At 42.4% G+C, this 21817-nt stretch overlaps 1 protein-coding gene across 6 annotated transcripts in view; it reads left to right on the top strand.

Annotated features, from left to right (window-relative positions):
• ENOX1 (ecto-NOX disulfide-thiol exchanger 1) overlaps positions 1–21817 on the top strand; it is a 2394477-nt gene that overhangs the window by 1706137 nt on the left and 666523 nt on the right. For all 6 annotated transcript variants that reach the window (XM_078657297.1, XM_078657294.1, XM_078657296.1 and 3 more), the window contains 2 exons: positions 20830–20970; positions 21311–21448. In XM_078657297.1, the coding sequence (XP_078513423.1) occupies positions 20901–20970; positions 21311–21448 (208 nt within the window). In that variant the 5' untranslated portion in view covers positions 20830–20900. The remainder of the gene's footprint in view (positions 1–20829; positions 20971–21310; positions 21449–21817) is intronic.

Genomic DNA, 21817 nt, shown 5'->3' with positions numbered 1-21817 from the left:
TAAGGTTTAAGTTTCAGAAGGGAAAAATTGCTGAATTTCACTGGTTTTCCTGATATTTTTACTTGCCAGGACTTAACAAATGCATGTCAATCTGGTATTTAAAAAAAAGAGCAGGAGGCACCCCAGTTCATCTCTGTAGGTGTTCCTTCACCTCTGAGAGACCTCTGAGAGACCTCTGGCACCCCTGCCACGGTAAAAGAGCTGTAGAGGCTAATAATGGTGATAAGTGCCTGTATTAACCGCTGCATCCTTGCCTCGCCTTTTCTATTTGCCTCTTCTTTTTTTTGCCTCATAACCGCTCCAGATCAAAGATGCCAAGAAATAAATGAAGAAAGGCAGTCCTACCATCATGGGCGTCAATTGACCAGAATGTCAGGGGTAGCAGAAGTGGCATCACACATCCTTTGACCTCCCACTTTCACTCACACACATATACTTACAGATACACACAAATTCACACATATACACTCTCACACATAAACATGCTCTCACACACAAGCAGGCACACAACATACATGTAAAATCATGTTTTACTTATCTCAGCTGCCATGGAAGGGCATATTCCAGCTTATTGTACTCCATGTTTATTACACTACTAGTGAATAATATATTTGATTTATTCACTATTAGTGTACATAATAAAAAAAATTGACTTATAATAAAGATAGTGAAGCCCCAGCTGCCCCTGTGTTAATGTGGCCACTTGCCCCAGCAGCACTGTGGTCTCTGGGGGAGCAGGGAGTGTTGGCAGGACCCTGCCTCCCTTCCTCTCAGGGACACTTTCTTAAAATCTGAAGTGATCTGTGTGTGGTATCAGCTTTCATTTGAAGCCTCAAAGAAAATCGGATTCATATTCCTCTTGCTTCACAGTATTTTAATTAAAAACGTCAGCGCACACCCTTGGACTACAATGTAATTATGAATAGACATTTACTGCATTCATTCTAGCGTGCAAAGTGTAATGAACATGCAAGAGCATGTGCGCCACAGAGATCTTCAGCTGTGGGCGGAGCGCCTTCGCATAAGAGGCTGCTGCGCGTCGAATGTCCCCGCCCGGGTACTGTAGCTCGTGAGCTCTTGAAGACGTTCATGTGGCTGTGAGCGCGAAGACCGCCCGCCCCTCTGTAAGTGGGTTAAGGTAAGGTCGCTTCAGAAGCAAAGGTCAAGGACTTCGTTCAACTTGTAATTCGCCGCATTTATTACTAGAGAAATCACGTTTGTGCCTAATACTTCCTCAGAGCAGATTGTGTGTGTCTAGAATCTATTAAAACGCACGCGTGTTTTGAACAGATTTTTAAAAACTGATATTGAAAAAAAGAATGCAGAAATGACAATATTCGTTTTCTTATGGAGAGGTTTTGGAGAGAAAAGATTATATTTCTTAATCAGAACGCGATGTTCATATTGTATTGTGAATTCATATACACATGAAGCCATTGTCATAATTTGTAACTGTATAATTCAAGGGATCCCGTGTGTTTCATAGGGTGAAAGGGTGCATTTTCACTGCAGAAAGGAATGAGATCTACAGGTGAAACTGTGGAAAACTGCAACAAAATGCGCCTTTTTGCATGATCATTCCCATTTTTTGGGGGACTGATGGTGCTGTTTTTTTGACTCTGCTCTGAGACCCTGCTAACCAGGCCCCAGTGCACCTGCTTTTACCATTAAAACAAATTGTCTACCCTCAATGGTATATTTAACTCACCTATAACTCCCTAGTATATGGTACACAGTGTACCCAGGACCTGTAAGTTAAATGTCACTAGTGGATGCAACATGTATTGTGCCACCACAAAAGTGACAATGCAAAACAATTATACGACCACTAAAGTGACAATGCAAAACATGACTGCGCAGGTCTGCCACCACCAGTGGCCTGTATCTGCAGGTTAAAACTGAAAATTCATTCTGTCAAAATAGCGTCGTAAACCCTTATTTTAAATATGAATAAGACACCCCAAAGAAGGACTTTATTAGCCATAAGACAGGATTCATGATATTTAAAATCAGGAAATGTAAGAATTTTATGCCAGCCATGTCCTCACAGTGACAATGCCCTAAAATCTATTTTTGTTGTTGCAGGGTTAGCTGTTTTATCAGAAAGCATTTTGATACAATATTAAAGTTAATAATGGTATCTCCACCTAGGAACCACATAAAAAGTATCTTCTTTGACTTTTTAAAATATTTGTTACAAATTCAATTCATGGGTAAAGTCAGCTTTGTGATAAATACTTTACAAAAGTACTTTTAAAAGTCACCTTTGACCTGCCTGAATACCTCTAGAAGCCCATTTTCCTGTGCTTCTAACTATCACCCAGGAGCTGAATTGCTTCGTGACGCGGTATGAATTGGCTCGAGAGATCTGCCAGGGGCTTATTTCCTCGGGTAATATTTTGTGACACAATTCTGTCGAAGGATGACAGTTGATTAACTAGATGGGTACAAATGTCAGGCAAGCATGAACGTAACACACCATAGGGTTGTTAATTCACTCTACGTTTTGTTCTACCTTTCTTTGCATACAGTTTCAAGAATGTACGAAATTGTATATCTACATGTAATCATTCACCCTATCGTAGACTTATTTTTCCCTTCGAAGTTGCCAACAACATGATTCTCCCAACCCTGTCTTTAGAAGTTTAAAGATGGCCAACATTACTATAACACAGGGCCTGATTACGAGTTGAGCATTATTTATCGCCCAGATAAATAACAATACCATGGGCTTTGGAAATTATTGGGTCTGATAAATAACACCTATTATGAGCATATGGGGAACAACATATGGTTGTTGGTGTTTAATGCACCAAAATCTGCGTGATACAGTAAATATTGTGTGTTTTCACCTGTTACATTTAGGCAGGTTTGACCTGCTGAAACTTAACAAATGTTGAGTTATTTGACACATCTGATAATTATTGGATGCCCTAAAAAACAAACTCGTAATTCCATCCCATGCATAAACAGGGGTTTAAGCGCCGCATGGAATTTAATGAGCCACTCATAATTAGGCCCTCTGTATGTAGAAGTCCCTGCATCATGATCATCAGAAATAGCTGTTTTTAAGCACTTAATCCTAAAAGTGTTTGAATGCGTAGCAGCACCTACTCAGGGGGTGTCCTGTTGTTTAGAAAATTGCATAATATTAGTAGATTGAGAAAGTATATAGCCATTGAAAGGGCATTTTATATTTTAAAACACTCTGGGCCGATCACAATGTTGGTTGGAAATCATTCGACCAACAGACGGATTCTCCTAGACCGTCTCAGAACCCATCTGCCGGACTCGGTCGGAAACAATTCTGACCGACCGATTATGATGCTCGCGGTCGGAAAGGAAAAAGTTGGGTCATTCCAAATCAGTTACGATAGCATTCAAAGAGACCGAGTCAGTCTGATCCAATCTGTACAGCTCTACGGACCACGTTTCTGACCAACCGATTACGATGTTGGATTCCAAGTGCCTTTCCGACTCGGTCTGTCAGACACCAAAAGGCTGTTGGAAACTGACTTTAAAGGCCCCTAGCAGGCCCCTCTTCATCCTGAGTCGTCTGGTTTGGGGCCGAGGAGATACCCAAGGGACCCCCCAGTAAAACCATGCACAGTGTGACAGGCACCATGGGGTGCTCGCCATAGGGTGCAAGGTTTTCCGCAGATTCCCATTTTCCCCATAGGAGCCTGTGTTGTCGGTCGGAACACAGGCTCCCATAGTCCTTAAAAACAGTGTTTGGAAGCATCATAATCGGGTGGAACCGTCGTCCAGGAGTCAGTCGGAACAGAATTCGACAAAGAGTCAGGCGTTTTAGTTTCTGACCGACATCGTAATGAGGCCCTCTGTGTGAAGGAATTTGAAATTTGAGGAAAAACCTTACATACTATCCTTCTCTTGATTTGTGAGAGCAGCGCAGGTACTTCAAAATTAATATGGTATGGACAATTAGGGGCCCCACTTGAAGCACCCATAAAAGCCAATACAAAGATATCATGCTTTTGAAGCAAAAAAAGAGAAAATGATATGCTAGAGTCCAGGGTATCATTTCACGTTTTAGAAATAAAACTACATTTTGAAAAACTACAACCTTCAAATTAAAATTAAAATTTCGATTTTTGCTTGTTTCTGTAGGTGAATTAAATACAATATTTCATAATTTCTCTATTGATGTGTACTTCTCTACTGCATTTTTGTGTATTGTTTTGAAGTCCAAATCTTGTAAGGTCTTAGATAGGAGACCCCGGCTTCCAGCAGTGATTCAATAAAGTTCACTGGAGACAAAATGTTAAGAACCGCTGATCTGCAACATCAAGTTTACAACCCTCACCTAGGTTCAGATTTATGACTTGTGTGACGACACAAAATATTATAGTAGTATGTTTGAAAACCTGCTATGGTCGCTGACTTCAAAAGTACTCCTAGAGCACTTTGGGAAGTCTATTTTTGCATGAGCAAAAATACAAATATATATTTGCTCCTGTGAAAATCTACAGAGCAATTGCAAACACATTTACTGATTTTTCTTTTCTCTCCACTGGAAATATTTTCCCTATAAGGAACCTCATTCCCTACACCCCCACCAATTTTGGAAGTAGATTTCTAGTTTTTTTGTATATTTACTCATTTAAAGAAGACTGTGGGGGAGAAAGTTTTTCACAATTTGTAACCTCCATTTTTCCAACTCATGTCATTCTAAAAGTCTCAAATTCATACTGATGAAAGCCTTTCATGCCAGAAAGCAAATCCCTTTCATGCACCCTGCTTTTTACCCTGCATCCCATATACTATTTCTTTCTCTGTTGCTGCCTAATCTACCCTCCTTCATTTCCTTTCCTGTATTTCTGTACTTATCCAGAACCTGTTCTTTTCTTTACCCCCATCCTCCTTTTCTACCTTTACCATTTTACTTCCACACCTATGTAAATTCTTGTACCTCTATACCAGGCTAAACCCTATAACTCCACCCCTACTTATACCCTAGTTTCTACTACTCTTGTCTAACCCATTGTAACTCTAGTACTACTTCCACCGTATTGCCTTCATCTGACTTTATCCTTAGCTACATCTCCGTACCTCTCTGTTTTGCTTCTCTGCAGCTGTATATACCCTGTATATACCCTGTTACCCCATCACATCCAAAACCCTACTTTCTCTGTCTGTACCATTGTATATTTTACCCCTAAACTTCACCTCTACTCTTGCCTTTACGCTAGCGTTACTAACCACTATCTGTGCCCTAGTACCTTTAATCCACCTTTGCCACAAAACCTCACACCCCAACCCCATACCCTATTGCTTTTCCCATGTATACACCCTGTTACCTCTATCCCTATCGCAACTCTGGCACCTCTTCGTTTGCCTAAACACTAGTGTCTGTTTCACTACCTATAATCAATGCCACAACCACTGCTTAAACCCCAGCGGCTCTACTGTTATCTAATCAGTAGTTTCTCTACCCCTGCCTTCACCCCTATATTTCTAGCCCTTCCTAAACCCTGCTGCATCTCCTTCTCCTTGTTTTCTATACCTCTATCATTCCCTATTCCTTATTACCTTACCTATGTTGTTTTACATCTACACCTGCATATACCCTTGTTTTTTCTCCCCTTCACTACTCATTGTACCACTGCCACATCGCTAGGCCTCTGCCACTACCTTTACCTTATTTCCTTTACCTCGATCTATTCTCTTGTACCTCTATCCCTACTGATGCCTAGTCCATTGACCCCTACTCATATCCCAGTACCAATACCTCTTCATCCTCCTCCGTCCATTAATTTCCTTTCCTCTTTTCTTCTTGTGTGCTTACTTTTGTAATTTTCTTGGCCCTCTTCTTCCTATCTCCTGTATGTTCGTGAGTAAATTTACTCACTCAAAAACTACTGTGGTGGTTAAACATTTCATAATTGCACACCCAAATTTTAGGATTTCCAAAAGTGATTTTACAGTCATAAAAAATAATATTTGCATGTTTAAACCAAACTTAACAGGTAAATTGAGGGAGCAGTTTTCAATCGCCACATCTCTTTCTTTCAGGTGTTCGCAGTCCTGTATTATTTTCAGTTAGAACCCTTCTATGACAGGATTTGTTGGGTAGAATTGCCACTTTTCAGGGATAGTAAGCAATATATAGAAACTCATCAATTCATACCTACATGAGAAAAGGGTGAAATACTGCTTCTTATGAATGAGTAAAATATTTTAAAACATTAAATTGTCACAGGCTGGAAACTGAAATTTTGATTGCCAGTGAAATACTTTCCAGTATTCACTGTACCTTCCAAAGGAAGTAACTCACTGGATAATTGGTGCATTTTGGAATGAGCCCCAGGGAAAGAATAGACCACTGTGGCAGAAAACACCTTCCTGATGGTTATTGAGCAGTAATGTGCGTGTGGAAGAATGATGGCCAGGAAACTCCAAGAAGATAGTTCAACCAAGAATATTGAATGAAAGAACTCTAGGAAAAAGGGGCTTGAGAAAGGACTGGATGGGCAGTGAACATGGTGGAAAAAATCTGAAAGTGTCAGCGTCGCTTTGCGCCTTCCTCCTGGTCATATATACTCATTCAGCAGAAAGCTATCCCATGAATTCCTTCCATCAGCCATCTTGGGTTATATAAAAAAAACAAAGTAAAACACACTATAGCCATTTTGGATTGGTTTATAGAAAAAGAGACTCCAGCTACACTTCCTGTTGAACCATGCTAGGAAGAAAACAACATGAACACCTTAGGACCAACCAAAAAAGAGTATAATTTCAAGCCAATTCTAATTGGACATGACATGTCCTGCAAGAGGTAAGCAGGCAGGGCTTGAATTAAATGTGAAGGCTCTGAGACAAACACACAGCACTTTGAACAAGCAGCACGAGTCTCAAACGTGTTTGTAAAACTAATCTTGATTGCAGACATAGCAGAAATATAAATTGCTGTGTAATCACTCTACCCTGCGTGTTAGGTGTGGGCTGCCACAAGAGCTGTGGTTGAAGAGAGTGGGATCGGAGGGGCATGACGTGCATGACGTGCCCATACTTTTTAATTTATGGAAAACCATTCAGCTACTTTTTATAAAAAGACAAGTGTCCCAGGGCAGTTTAATTCCGAAAGTTTGAATGTTTCAGCTGAAGAATCATTCAGGGAGTCTCCTGTGTGGTGAAACCGAAGGTGGGCAAACAGTTAAACAATAAACAATCTTTCTTGCCAGGGTGCCTGCCTGCCTAAAAGATATGCAATTGTGCGCAACTGGTTAATCTGCAAACGTAAAGCGTGTTTGAAAGGTGTACTGGATTTAATTGATAGAATCACTTAAAGCTTTGTGATGACAAAGATTTACTCTTTTGATTGGTAGTGCAAGGGAGTCACTGCTGAGCAGTGAAGTGTTTGCTTTTAAGGGACAGGTATATAAAAAATGCATGACATACAGTCTGGGTCTTACTAAAATCTATATTTTGGAACCACCATTTTATCTTAAAACGTTATGCAAAATGTGTAGCCATCTATCTTACGCTGTTTGCAATGCACGTTTAAAAGAATGACTTATATATTCACAGTGCTTTCTGTCACAAGGTGGGACCTTGTAGCACTAAAAATAAAATATCACTAATTTCCACTGACCAACCAAGATTTAATTCTGTGGCTCTCTGTCTCACCCAGACCTATGCATTGCATTTACTATTAGACGTTTCATAATGTACTATAATGCAGTAGCCACTGATTAACTAGACTTTTTTATTAAATGTATTTCCCACTTAAGCTGTGGTCTATTTTAAATGTAGCTAGCTACCCAAAGGTGAAAGAGGAAAAAGCTTACAGAATATGTTGTTTCCTAGCCACACCTCTGACCCCCACGCTCACTAACCCCGCCCCATTACATGCAGCATCCCATTCCCATACTTTTTTTTATGTACTTCGTAGCTGCCCAAGAGATATGTGAAGATGAAACAAAAAAATACAAACTGAACAAGGACGCTTACTGCTAAAGGAAAACAAAAATAAGCCTTGCTTAAAGTCCTTGAAGTGATCGTGATGTGTTTTCCTCCGTCATCCCCATGTGGTGCTCTGTTTACTCGGAGCACCGGATGGAACTTGCTAGAATGCTGCGGGCCGCCAGTGAGAAGGCGTCTCGCCTCGCGTGCAGCCAGGGGCCAAGTCTTATTTCTGCGCTCGAGGAACAACATTAGCGTCGCATTTGTTTAAAATGTAACTAATATACTGTTTGTGACCTTTACAATACATCTGTTAAGTCGTTATGAGCTGCTGGTTTACACTGGCTACATTCTGTTTTGTGCTTCCCTGAGGGTGGTTGCCCCTTAATGGCATGGCACGCACGGTCACCTTTCACACGTAAAGTTTTGATAACTGATTTACCGGCTTGTCTCATTTTCAAGACCCGTAAAGCGAATCGCTCGAATTCCTTAAAATTCACCATTAGCCTTAAAGTCCAACAGCCTGATTCATGTAGGTAAATTGCACTCGCAAAGGGCCAGATTCTGAGAATCTGGCCCTTTGCGAGTGCGATTTTTGCATTTGGTATTCATGATACCAAATGCAAAAATCGCTATTTAAGAAGTCGCAAATATGCGAGGAATAGCATTTAAGGAATCTCTAATAGAGATTCCTCAAATGCTATTCATGAAACATCAAGAAATAGCGATTTTGAACTTTTGGGGCCGCTATTTACCGACAGGTCAGACCTGTCGGTAAATAGCAAAAACTCAGAAAAATGCTTTTAAAAGCATTTTTCAAAGTTGCATGTAGCACACACACATGTCCTTTGGACATGTGTGTGCGCAACACCTGTCCAAAAGTGCATTTTAGGGGTGCTACAGGGCGTCCTTTGGACACCCCTGGCACCCTTAAAATCGCTATCTTAGTTGCGAGTAGCAAATTGCTACTCGCAAATCCCCATTCATTCCTATGGGCCTCTTGGCCCATAGGAATGAATGGGGAGTATTTGCGAGTAGCAAATTGCTACTCGCAAATAAAGAACATGTAGGAATCGCTATTTAAGTAGCAATTCCTACATGAATGCCGTTTTGCGTGTCCTCAATAGCGAATCGCTATGATTCGCTATTAGGGACACGCAAAACGGCATGTACATGAATCAGGCTGTTAGTACATTGCAATGATCGATTTAAGCTGTAAAAGTGACGCTTACGTGCAGGGTTGATCGGCCGGTGGCAGAACATATGCCCAGGCACCAAACTAAAAGTGACCACCTTTAGTGAACTAGATCGTTAAAAAAGTGGCCAATGTTTGCAACTTGTGGCAGCTTTGAACCTTTAAGGATACCCTGGGTAGTAGGTGTTTTGCAAGATGGAATAATGAATTGATTTCAACTTGCTGCAGCAAATGTTTGTTTTAATATCCGGGAACTCAACAGTGAAAACCAGCCCAGAATACCATGAAACAGGCCCACAATCAGTAAAAAAAAACCAGCACACACACTGACCCGGCAGGCCAGACCATCGGTCACTGTCTGATTGCCCTGTTGGCCAGTCCGAACCTGGTCACACGTAGTTTGTTGTTGATGCAGTGCTTAATTTCTGGTGCTCTGCACTGGCACTTAATTGGCAACACCGGCCCTTATAACAATCTGCACATGATGGCGTTGTTTTTTCAAATGTAGAGATGAGCGCTGTAACAGCTGAATATCAATCCTATATAAAAAAAAATTAAAAATGAATATCTGCTGACTAAGCAATTCTTAAAGTTTTAGTGGCCTGGGATGATCTGAATTGTCAGACTTGTAGGAGCGTGATGGCAAGTATGGGGCATTGATTGGTTCACGTTGCGGTGCCCCCCGAAGAGAGCCCTGGCACTAATGTTTTATCAAATTAAGCACTGTGTTGGTGTGAAGATGATAAGCGAGACTGGCGCTATAAAGTATGTATTTCAAATAGATATTTTCCTAATCATGGTTTACTAAGCCATAACATTTGCTTTAAGAAAATTATTGGGCAAAATGTGCATTTTATGGCCACGTTTTTGGACTGTCTAGTTGCTTATTTCACATATGCTTAAAATGTTTGAAGTGAGAGCTGTAAGAACAATAAGATAGTATTCAGTTGAAGCTTGGATTTATACATTTGTCCTTCCTATACACCTGTTGTACGAGAGAGTACAGCATAACCCACACTCATTAGTGAGGAAAAAGCCTCTTTAATGAAGCAGGTGCACATCACAAAAATTTAAATCCTAGGCTAATCAGCTTTACAAAACCACCAAACTCACTAATCATATTCTCCTACATTTTCCCACCCCAACCCTAAGTGCTTTTCCCGACACCCTTACCCCAAGCAGACTGCCTGTCACGCAGTGTATCTACCTTTTACTTTCATAACTCACTTGATTCCTATACTTATAAACCTTGAAGTTCCTACCTTCGCCAATTGTCAACTCACTTCCCCACGCCTCTCCAAACTGATTCGCCCAGCCCAACACCAGTAAAGCCAATTCAGCATACAAACCTGTCTGCAAACCGCCGGTGCACCTTCCCAGTGACAAACCCTAATACAGCACCTCCTTTTTGCGTAGCCTGCCCCACCCAGAATCCCGGCTGCAACTCCTTAACAGGGGATGAGAGGGTGGGAAGAAATTATTTAACCTGCCTCTCCTGAAACCCCATCAGCGACTGTATTGCAACTACAAAATGGTGTCTGGTAGCCTAATCTCCTGCATAATTTAACACCTGGCCCCAACCCTGCATACCAATATGTAGCCCACGTCGCCTACAGTACCCCTGGACTGTGCCACCCTGCCAAAAAGCCTAGGAGCACAACTCTCTCTGGTCGCCTGCTTCCCAAGCCCCCATTGGGCGAGAGGGTACAGCATAGACCACTTAAACTCCTTAGTGTAAAAAAAGGCCTCTTTATTAAAGCAGGTGCACATCACAACACATATAATCCCTAGGCAAATCTGCCTCACAAAACTGCCAAGCTTACTAAATATCATGCTCTCCTACATTTTCCCACCCCAGTCCTAAGTGCTTCTCTCTACTTTCATAACTAACTTAAATCATTTACGTATGAACCTTAAACTTTCTGTCTTTGGTAATTGTCAACTTACTTCCCCTTCTCTTTCCAAACCGCTTTACTCACCCCAACATCAATAAAACCGAGTTAACATGCAAATCACCACTCAGAAAAGCACCATAGGGTTTTTCTCCCCCCACAACCAAAAGCAACTAACCTGTTCAACTTGCTCTTAACTCGATCGCTACAACCTCATCCATGAAGCCTCTAGCAACGCCTCTCTTATCTACATTAGCTATAACTCCATACCCACCAGTGATACATTTACATTGTCACCCCTGAAGAAACTGACTACATCATATTTCAAGTCAGGGTGCCAAAACTCACATTGTCCCCTCCCATACTCACATATCTCCTATAACTGTCAGAGGTCCACCTGCCCATTTCCCATTTCCCATTCCCTCTCTCTCCCTTCTTCTGTAGCTGCCCCTATTCTAAATGAATGTGTTCCAAACTCTGCTGGGGTAAGCCTATTTGTACCACTGCTTTTTGCAGCACCAATAGCAATTGAAAAGCTGTCACTCTCTACCCCTCTTGTTGCTGAAAAACTCTGTTCCACCCCCTTTCACCCCAAAACTTTTGAACCTGCGGCAGAGAAACACCAGGCAAACTTGCCTTTCTGGGTACAGCGGCATATGAAGCGTTCTGCCAATTTACGTCTGATCCATCTTTGACCTTGCAAGCATGATACTAATGCTCTCTGTGCTAAAGTTTCACATCTACCCATTGCACCACCACCCCATCTCTGCCTCCCAGCGACTCTGATACTCAAAATGCTCCAAAGACCAAACAAACTAGCAAGGGAAACAAATTAGCTTCAACTTCATTATGACTTACTGCTTTCAATTCACCTGCAGCCTTCTACAACACCAACCAAACCAGCAGCTCCCTTTTCCTTCTTCCATTCCCCTATTCCTTTGCCCATCCATCCGGCAACCTGTTTCCCAGTTCCCCTGCATTGACCTATAGCAGCTTACCTACAAATGCTCATGCCTGCCAACTTACCCGCAATCGTAATTTGCAACTAGAGGTGGGCAAAATGTTTCCTTCCACCCTTGGAATTGGTGGAATTTGTTGACTCCACTTTACCTTTGTAACTCAGAGTTCCAGACAAATTCCGCTAATAGCTGAGTGGCAATGCGAATGTGAGCAATATTTGGTGTCCCTCGTGCGTTTTTCTAACGCTGGCAGTTGCGGGCGGTTGCAGTCAGAGGTCTGCTTCTCAAGTAGATTTGCTGCAACTTGAGTAGATTTTTTACTCGAGCACCAGCATAAGCAACTCGAATGGCTGCACGCTCTTGTGCACTGCATGGAGATGTTTGCGCTACGGGTGATAAATTATAGCACGAGCAGTGCGACGTGCATATTTCTGCCGGTTATCCCATCTTAGGGGAAAACTCCAAGAAAGATCAGTCCCCTTGTACTGCATTTTTACAGTTGCTTACATTAGTGGTTGGTGGACCAGAGGTAACTGTGTAGTGTATTAGAGGTCATATTGTTCTCAGGACACAGGGCTGTCCAAGTCAGGCACTTGTACACGAGGCAAAGGATCTTGAAGTTGACTTTTAATATAGACAGGTGTTACAGGAGAATTCTGCTCAATTCTATGGAAAAGGAACATGATATCTCTTCAATCTAGTTTCTACCTCAAACTGTCATCTCAGTTCTTTGATAGCAATTGAGTTGGTAGTCGAGAAGGCTAATATGGAGTTTTTGGGAACAGCCCTCTTGCAATTGAACTTAATGTCAGGGGAAGTATATTTGAAATAACAGGGAGAGGATGGATTTGAGGCCAGTGATACAGTGCACTAATGTGAAATTCCATGTTGAGATTTCTGCTGAAAAAACACTTCCAGATTGATGGAATTGAAGAAGAGCTCGAATACCATAAGCAGTTTCATTAAGGGCAACAAATGACAATAGGGAGCTCATGCTATAAACGACTTAACAAGCATCAGAACTTCTGCTGTTCTTTTCTCAGTCAAAGGAATCCAGAACCTACCACAAGAGAATTAGGATGCTGTGCGCAACACTGTCAAAGTTTGCCATAGGTCAAGGAATAACAACCTAGAGTGGGAAGCCTCATCGGCAGCTGAGAGAATATCATCATATTATCCCAGGTGGTCACAAAAGCCATCTAAACGCCATTAATTGGGAGGATACTTTACTTACAGAGTCTAATTACAGAGTCTACTATGTGACCTAGGAGTGCTTTTCGTTAATAATGATAATTTGCATTATTGTTAATGCTTAATTGTGTGTCTAAGTACTAAAATACTTTACAAGCAAAATAAACATAAACAGCATAAATGAAGGTCAGAAATGAAGACGAGAAAGACTTGAAACACAGCAATAAGTTGGTAGCAAAGGGCCATTTTGCAGCAAGTGGTAGAAAAGAAGAAAAAGTTGAGAAGGAAGAATTCAATAATGCATTAGACGTCATGATTTTCACAGAAGAGGTGGGTAATTCAACTTCTTTTGTGTCCCACCAAACTTCTACCAAAATGCATCAATTTGCAATTCTTTTTAACAGCACCTATCATGTTGTTCATGGAAAAAGAAGTAATAACTGATACGTCCATAGCAGGACCTCTGATATGTTCAGCGGCAGCTCCTCCGCTAAGGTGAAGGAGCATCGCCCCACTGCTTTAAAGCAGTGCAAAATAAAAATAAAAAGATATTAACGGAATATCTGAAAACTTGGCTTTTCTAGCTATCTGTGGGAGTCAACGTTATCTGCATATATCCCTCAGGGTAGCTGCGCACATTATTAGTCTGTCAAAAAAATAAATAAAATAAACATTATTATCATTTTATTTGAAGTGTTACAGTTGCATTTCAGCCAGGTTAAGGTAGGACGGGTGGGGCCGGGTTCCTGTAGCAGGAGAAGGGGTGGCTGCACCTTAACTGCGCATTACAGTTTGGCCAGCCAAACCGTCATGCACACTTTGCATGTTCTCCACAGGCTGTACTGCACAGCCTGGGTGGAGAACATGCCCAGCCTCCAAGTCCATCTCTGAGCACCAAACCACAGCACTATGACCAATCACAACACTGCTATAAGGCAGCTTTGTAATTGGTCAGAGGAGTCTGGGTGCTTCATCGTTCCTGCGTTGGAGGAAAGGCGACGGCTGGCGACTGAGGCAGCTGCTGACGACGACAGCAACAACCTGGTAAGATTTACACCCCTGACATTCCCTCACCACCGTTCTCTACCAGCAGCCACTGGATATTCCAATGACGTGTCCAGCATATTATAGCACCCATCCTCGTAGAAAATGCTGCAGTTACCCCTTAGTGCTCACTGCCACAGGCCGCCACCATGGATGGCAGTGGAAGTGCTTCTGCTGACAATCTCCAATTCCTCCTTTGGTGAGAGCACGACATTAGCATCCGCATGATGCGCTAAGATCATAAAAGTTCTTGCAGACACAGGGAACCTCTGCACTTTTGTGAGTCTTAGTCATGGTTTCCACCTACCATGGGGGAAAGTAAGCCAATTATTGTGGTCGATCTACCATGGTTGGAGTGCAAATGACACTAGAGAATAGGGTAGGGCTGACCTGATCTGTTATCAGGCGATAGAGAACCCCTAAAGCCCCAACAGTCTTTCTTGCGCCCTGGAGCAAAGACCCTGAATACTGCAGCCATCCCCATGGTAAGCAAGAGGAAATTCGGATTGTTTTGGGCGTAAATGTGACATATGGGGTCAGCAAAGAGGGGGGCAGAATGGTTTCTTGGCCTTCCCTGATGCCCTCTCTATAACACGTCATCTCCCATTTGTCGCCAGCAGATTTGCAAGATGAGTGAAACCAGATTTGACAGGTATTTTGAACTAGATAATCAGGTGTTGATGTCAGACCTAAATTTTCCGGTTAGAATATTTGGTTACTTACCTTTAAAAGGGGAACTTAGTAGTAACAAATGGCATGATTGACTTATCACTTGGAAAACAGTTTTTGAGAGAGGGGAGGTTAGGAATTAATCTTGAGGTTATACAGTTATTACTATATTCTCTGTGATTGTGTATTATGAGGGTAAGACGATCTGCGAGTGACTCCTGTAAAGAGCTATACTTAAAGATGACTGGAACATTATCCTACAGAGAGTTTCACTTTTTCCATTGCAGAGTGTTAGACCTGACATCCTTGGCGTGGTTACCCCTGATGTTTTGCCTCTGCCTCCTGGATTTTTGGCTGTGTGCTGGACTTATTCTTTGCTGGTGTAGATGCTCTGGGCACTTTGCCACCGCTGATCAGTGCCAAAGTGCAAGTTGCCCCTGTGTAAATTACAATTCCGATTAGTTATCTATGATTGCCATATTTGGTATACTAGTAAGTCCCTAGTAAACTAGTAAATTGCCCTGTGTGTACCTAGGGCCTGTTAATTAAATGCTACTAGTGGACCTGTGCACTGGTTGTGCCACCCACATGAGTAGCATTGTAAATTTGTTTCAGGCCTGCCATTGCAGTGTCTGTGAGTGCAGTTTTAAACTGCACTGTCGATCTGGCAAGTGCACCCACTTGCCAGGCCCTAACCTCCCTTTTTCTACATTTAAGACACCCCTTAGTTAGGCCCAAGGCAACCCCATGGGCAGGGTGTAGTGTATGTGAAAGGTAGGAGATTTACTGGTGTGTTGTAAATGTCCTGATAGTGGATTACTGCCAATTTCGTTTTTCACTATTGCAAGGACTAACTCTCCAATAGGTTATTATTGGAGCTTCCTTGTATCATTTACAAGTGTAACTTTCAATTTAGAGCAGCTAGAGATTTGGAGTTTAGGCTGTCTGTGCTCAGAATTTAATAACACACCTTTAGTGAAGGTGGTTTTTAAATTGTGTGTTTAAAAATGTCACTTTTAAAAAGTGGGGATTTTCTAGTTTAACCATCCTGTGTGCATCTGCCTGCTTGTGGCTTCACTGTCTGGTTTTAGACTGACAGGGACTGTTTGTGCATTCACTCCAGACACTCACACAAAGGAAACTAAGGTGTGCCCTGCATATGCTGATGGATCTTCCGCGCCTAGAGTGGTGGGAGGAGTTGTCACTGACACCTGAATAGGTTGTGGCTGCTCTGCACAATGCTGTCTCACCCCGTATTGTGGCTTGATAGTAATAACTGTATAACCTTAAGCGGGACAGAACTGGTTTTTACTGAGAAAGAGAGACTTTCTTAGAAAGACCTCAGAGGGAAAAAGGAGTATAAGTATTAGACCTAAAACCCCAGAATTTAAGATTACTTCTGGAATCAAGAGTAAACTCTGCCAAGGAAGAAGCGCTGAAGAGCTGTGAGGAGAAGTACTGCCCCTTTGCTGTGTGTTGCTTTGTTGGGTTGGCCTGCAGTTACTGCTTCTGCTAAAGGAGAGCACAAAGACTGGACTTTGTAGTGAAATTTGCTTGAGAAGAATCTTTTGATGGCATGTGTGTGCTTGCCTCCTGTTCTGAAGTCTCAGGGACACAAAAACTTCACCTATAACCTTCTTGAACTCTACTGCTGGGAGTTCTGACCTACCTGGGGGTGCCTATTCCAGTTCTGGGCCCCTGGAGGTTGTTACGCCTACAGAAAGCTGTCAAGTACTAAAGAAACTGCAAAATCGATGCTTCGCTCTTTCTACGACTATTTTATTTGATGCTACACCACTGTGCAGGAGAAAATCCCGGCGCACAGCCCCGTTCTGCTAAAGAAATTAATGCAGCGCCAGCCCGCAGCCCGGAAAACCACTGCATGCTGAATCCTGTGCGCTGATCTCCGACGTCTAAGATCATCAAACCAACTCTAACACAGGCCCTCTGTACGGCTAATAGAATCCATGCATCGCCTGTCAGCGGCTACAGAAATCGACGCAGCACCTGGATCGCTGCCGCACTGACCCATAGCAGCCAAATTTTCTCATGCATCGCACCAGTGCGGCAAATCCACAACAACGTTGGGCTTTCAGCAAGAAACCGGCGCATCACCTCCTCTTCATTAAGGAACTGACGCATCACCTCCCCTGCGTGTTAGTGAGGAACCGATGCATCAACTCCCCAGAAGCAAGGAACAGATGCATCACCTTCCCTGTGCCTGTTTTCGTCACAAATTTCTGACGAATTTGAGGCAGTTTGTGTAAAATTCACCCATCCATAGTTTCCTATGGACAGAACTGTTTTTATCTGTTAAAAGTCATATTTTGAATACAGTATGTTGGATTTTTGCCATTATGGTCTTGTGTGGTTTAAATAATGAAACTTTATTTTTCTAAACTGGTGTGGTGTTCATTTGTGATTTTTGCACTGCATTACTGTGCGTTATATACAAATGCTATACACATTGCCTCTGTAGTTTAGCCTGACTGCTCTGTGCCAAGCTACCAGAGGGTGAGCACAGGCAAACGTAGGTGTGTACTTCACTCATCCTGACTAGAAGTTAGGGTCCCTACTTGGACAGGGTATATGCCACTGCCAGCTAGAGACCCCCAATTCTAACACTGTGCAATGCTGAGAATGCACAATCAAGATTGTACTCCAATACCAACTGTTTCTGGAGCATGTTTGTAGTATTTACATCAGTGTTGAACATGGCCCTTTTTGCAGGAGTATTCCCAACCCTTTTGCCTTCTTCCTCCTATTTTTTCATACCTGTTTTTGTTGGTTGTAGGACTCTAGGCACTTTACCACTGCTAACCAGTGCTAAAGGGCACATGCTATCTGTCTAAAATGTTTTGGTGGTTGGTTTATCCATGATTGGCATATGTGATTTACTTGTAAGTCCCTAGTAAAATGTACCAGGTGTGCCCAGGATCTATAAATCAAATGCTACTAGTGGGCCTGCAGCACTGATTGTGCCACCCACATGATTATCCCTGCAAACATGTCTCAGGCCTGCCACTGCTGTGTCTGCGAGTGCAGTTTTAGACTGACATTTTGACCTGGCAAGTGCCCCCCACTTGCCAGGTCGAAACCTTCCCTTTTACTATATGTAAGCCACCCCTAAGGTAGACCCAAGGTAGCCCCATGGGCAGGGTGCAGTGTATGTAAAAAGTAGGGCATGTGCTGGTGTGTTTTACATGTCCTAATAGCAAAATACTGTTAATTTCATTTTTCTCTATTGCAAGGTCTATCTCTCCCGTAGGTTAACAAGGGGATTGCCTTAAAATATCTTTTAAGTGCAATTTCCCAGTGGGAGCAGATACAGATTTAGAGTTTGGATTCTCTGAACTCACAATTTAAAAATACATCTTTTGGTGAAGGTGGTTTTTAAATTGCGTGTTTAAAAATGCCACTTTTAGAGGGTGCAAAAAGAATAGATGATGGATGGAATGCTAAACCGATCAAACATACACTCAGAGTCACAGATCTGGGTTAAATCTATATTTTTGCATGCCACTGCATTCCAGTTTAGACGTAGCCATATGCAAATCAATCTTGACCCTGCTCCCCATGGGAACAGTCCAGCCCGAACTACCAGATCAGGTCCTCCCTGGACCAGAAACAAGTATCCTGGGGCCAGTTTCGGGGTTTCACGCCTCATCAGCCAGGCTAAATTGAATATGGTGGCGTAGTGAGCCCAGGAGCCACGTCTGGGCATACCTTCCCATCTTACGGTGACAAATGCAAAAATATAGATGATGGACGGAATGTTGAACCAATCAAACATTTACCCCTAGTCTCAGATCTGGGTTAAATCCATCGTTTTTTTGCATGCCACGCCTTTCCAGTTTAGACCCAGCCAAATGCAAATTAGTCGTGACCCTCATCCCCACTTAGGGTTTGATTCATTTAGCATTCTGTCCATGATTTGTTGCCACAGCACTTTTTGCCTAAGTGTTACCCCAAAACCGTTCCCAGAATGCTTAACCTTTGAAAAGTGATCTCTTTCCCTTTGTATGTTGTATTTTTATCGTTTTGCTCTTGATTTATTCAGATAAATATTGGCTATTTTTCTACACTGATGTGGACTACTTTTGTAGTGTTTTCACTGTGTTTCTGTGTGTGTATGTACACATGCTTTACACATTGCCTCTGAGATAAGCCTGGTTGCTTGTGCCAAGCTACCAAGGAGGTGAGCAGGGATTATTTTAGCTGTGTGACTCTATTACCCTGACTAGAGTGAGGGTCCCTACTTGGACAGGGTGAAACCACTGCCAACTAGATATTCCATTTCCAACATTCAGCATCTCTGACTATTGCTGGTGCTTGTCCTCTGGAAGAGGTTCCATTAACATATTTGATGGCTCTGCTACAAACCCAGATTTTTAGGAAGTTTCCACTTGGATTAACAAATTTAGGGCCGGATTTAGAGTTTGGCAGACAGAGTACCATGTTAGCCAAACTAACAGTTTGACAGTCCCCGAGCTCTATTGACATAGGAATGGGACTGCCATGTTTTCTATGGTGCTGCTCATAGAAATCCTACACCAATGACCAGGTGGAGCTGGGGCCATCAGCGTAGGTACTTCAGACCATCTGCCCTATTTAGAATGGAGGGTCTGATACATTTTGCTGTTCTGGACAGAAATAATGATAAATGACCAACACACCATTGAAGAAACTCACAAAGTGTTAGAGTCATTATTTTCTTTTCAAGCACAAACTCCCACTTTGGAGTCTGTTTCTATGAAACAAAAACGTTTTCAGAGCAGCCACCTGAAACATGGCGGTCGCTCACCAAACCTTCAGTGCCTTCATGGCGGCAGCTTCTCTGAAGGCACTAAGATCTCAGGGCTGGCGTAGATCGCCAACTATGATGGGCGGTAGTATAGCCAGGGTGGAAAAGTTAACGAAAACCCTGATGGGCAGCGGGCCACCCGCTAAACTCTCAATATTGCCATCAATGCGATAAAGTTATTGTTACACTGTGAAGTTTTTTTTTTATTAGGTGCCTGGATGCAAAAATGCTAATTCATTCCCTATGGTTATATATCTTTTGAACAAGGCAAGGCTAGCCCTTGCCTTAACGTGGAAGAATGCTACCACCCCAAAAAAATGGGAATTTTTGAAATGGGTGGTGAGGTCGTCCGAACATGATTGAAACACTCCCTTATTATAGATATAGGAGTGCAAATGATTTTGAGAACATATGATGTGGTTTCCCACCTTGAGGATCCACGCCTCTCAAAGTTTCTGTAAATATGAGTAATGATATCTGCACACGTCGTATCAGTATTTGGTTCCACTTTAATTCCTTGACGTGTATATGCTATCGGCAGTACACTCAGGGCGTCTCTTTGATAATATTAACAATCTTGGACATAACAGTTTAAACCTCAGCTACAGCTTGTTCTCTTTGAATTCCTAATCTGCCTGCTGAGATCAGCTTATTTAAAACCTTATGGTTTCCTGGTTTCCTTTTTCTGTTCCCTCGTTGTCTAACTTGCCATTATTTAATATTCTTTGCTTATCTTTGTGTTAATATGACCCTTGTGCTAATATCAGTCATATTTATACACGTGGCATTTAAAAATAATTTTTTTATGGAATTAAGATGCATCTCGTCAATTTACAGGTAATGTTTTTTGCTCCAGTCCTATCACGTAATTCTTAACTTAAAATAAGCGTGTTGTTCCGCTGTGGGTGCCCTGTAGTGTTGATGTGACCATTCATACACTGTGGAGACCACTCAGGCTTGAGCAGACCAGCTGGCAGGTTTGCAAATGACCCTGCCATGCCTTTCCTCACCATGATCACCATTTAACAGCGGGAACGCAACAGAAGGGTCACTTGCTCGCACTGCAAGAGCTTGCGTGTCCAGGGGCTGCGAGAAATTGGACCATTTTTCAACATCTGATCACAAATGTATTTTTTCTCCTGATTTTTGCAGAGCTGCTCGAGCTACCAGTGGTACCTGTAGCTGACCCACAGGCACTGACGTCTCACAATGCCAGCAAAGCAATGTCAAACCCATCGTTAACTGAAGAAGGCGAGCAGCGTGCCAAAGACCCGCCTCCAACCATGGCTACAGGTACAGATTCCTAACGACGCTTAAATTATGTAGCAGAATCATCTTTAAAAAGTGCTGCCTACGGGGAAGTAATTAATAACTTTTAAAGGTAAACTCGGGGGAATTTTTACTCAGACTTCTCGGTGAGGCTAGAGAATCCAGTTTGGTTGGTCAGTGAAATATGCAGACTTACACAGGGATTTGGACACATTTAGAAGGTTGTCAAATTGTTTTTGGAAGACATACCAAAGTGGCAAGACGGAAGAGGCAATTTCTTATAGTATCAAGATCTTAAAGAGTCACTTTATTCATCCATGCTCGGGTCTAAAAAACTGTTAATATATGGTGTGTTGTACCACAGCCGCGGATACGCTGGGAAGCATAACTATGGATGCCGCGCAGCTTACGATGTCAGTCACAGATCCAACGGCGTGGGCAACAGCCATGAATAACCTGGGGATGGTGCCAATCGGCCTGACAGGACAACAGCTTGTGTCCAGTAAGTGCTCTGTTTGCATTTCTAATGAAATATTGACTAAAAGGAATGTTTTAGCATATACTGCATAATGATTAAAATGGCAGATTTTGCAGGGCTCTGTCCCCATATTCTGTGGTTATTGTGGTGCTGAGTTCAAGAACTCTTTTGGTCCCCCATACCAATGGTAGGCTCCAAGTGTATTGCTTGTCACGCATTCTGAGAAAGGAGATTCTTTCTCTTTTTTAGTAGCATTTCTTGAGAGCCTGCCATTGATATTGTGGAGACTGGCTTCAGGCTTCTGTTTTGATAGGAAATGCAATATGCGATTGAGTAAAGATGGCCCAGGGGGCATAATTACAGAGGTGGAAATTAAATCCATTTATACATCAC

This window comes from Lissotriton helveticus, chromosome 8 (genome assembly GCF_964261635.1).
Source record: "Lissotriton helveticus chromosome 8, aLisHel1.1, whole genome shotgun sequence".
In the NCBI taxonomy this organism is placed as follows: domain Eukaryota; kingdom Metazoa; phylum Chordata; class Amphibia; order Caudata; family Salamandridae; genus Lissotriton; species Lissotriton helveticus.
This window is presented reverse-complemented; position numbering and strand designations above follow the sequence as displayed.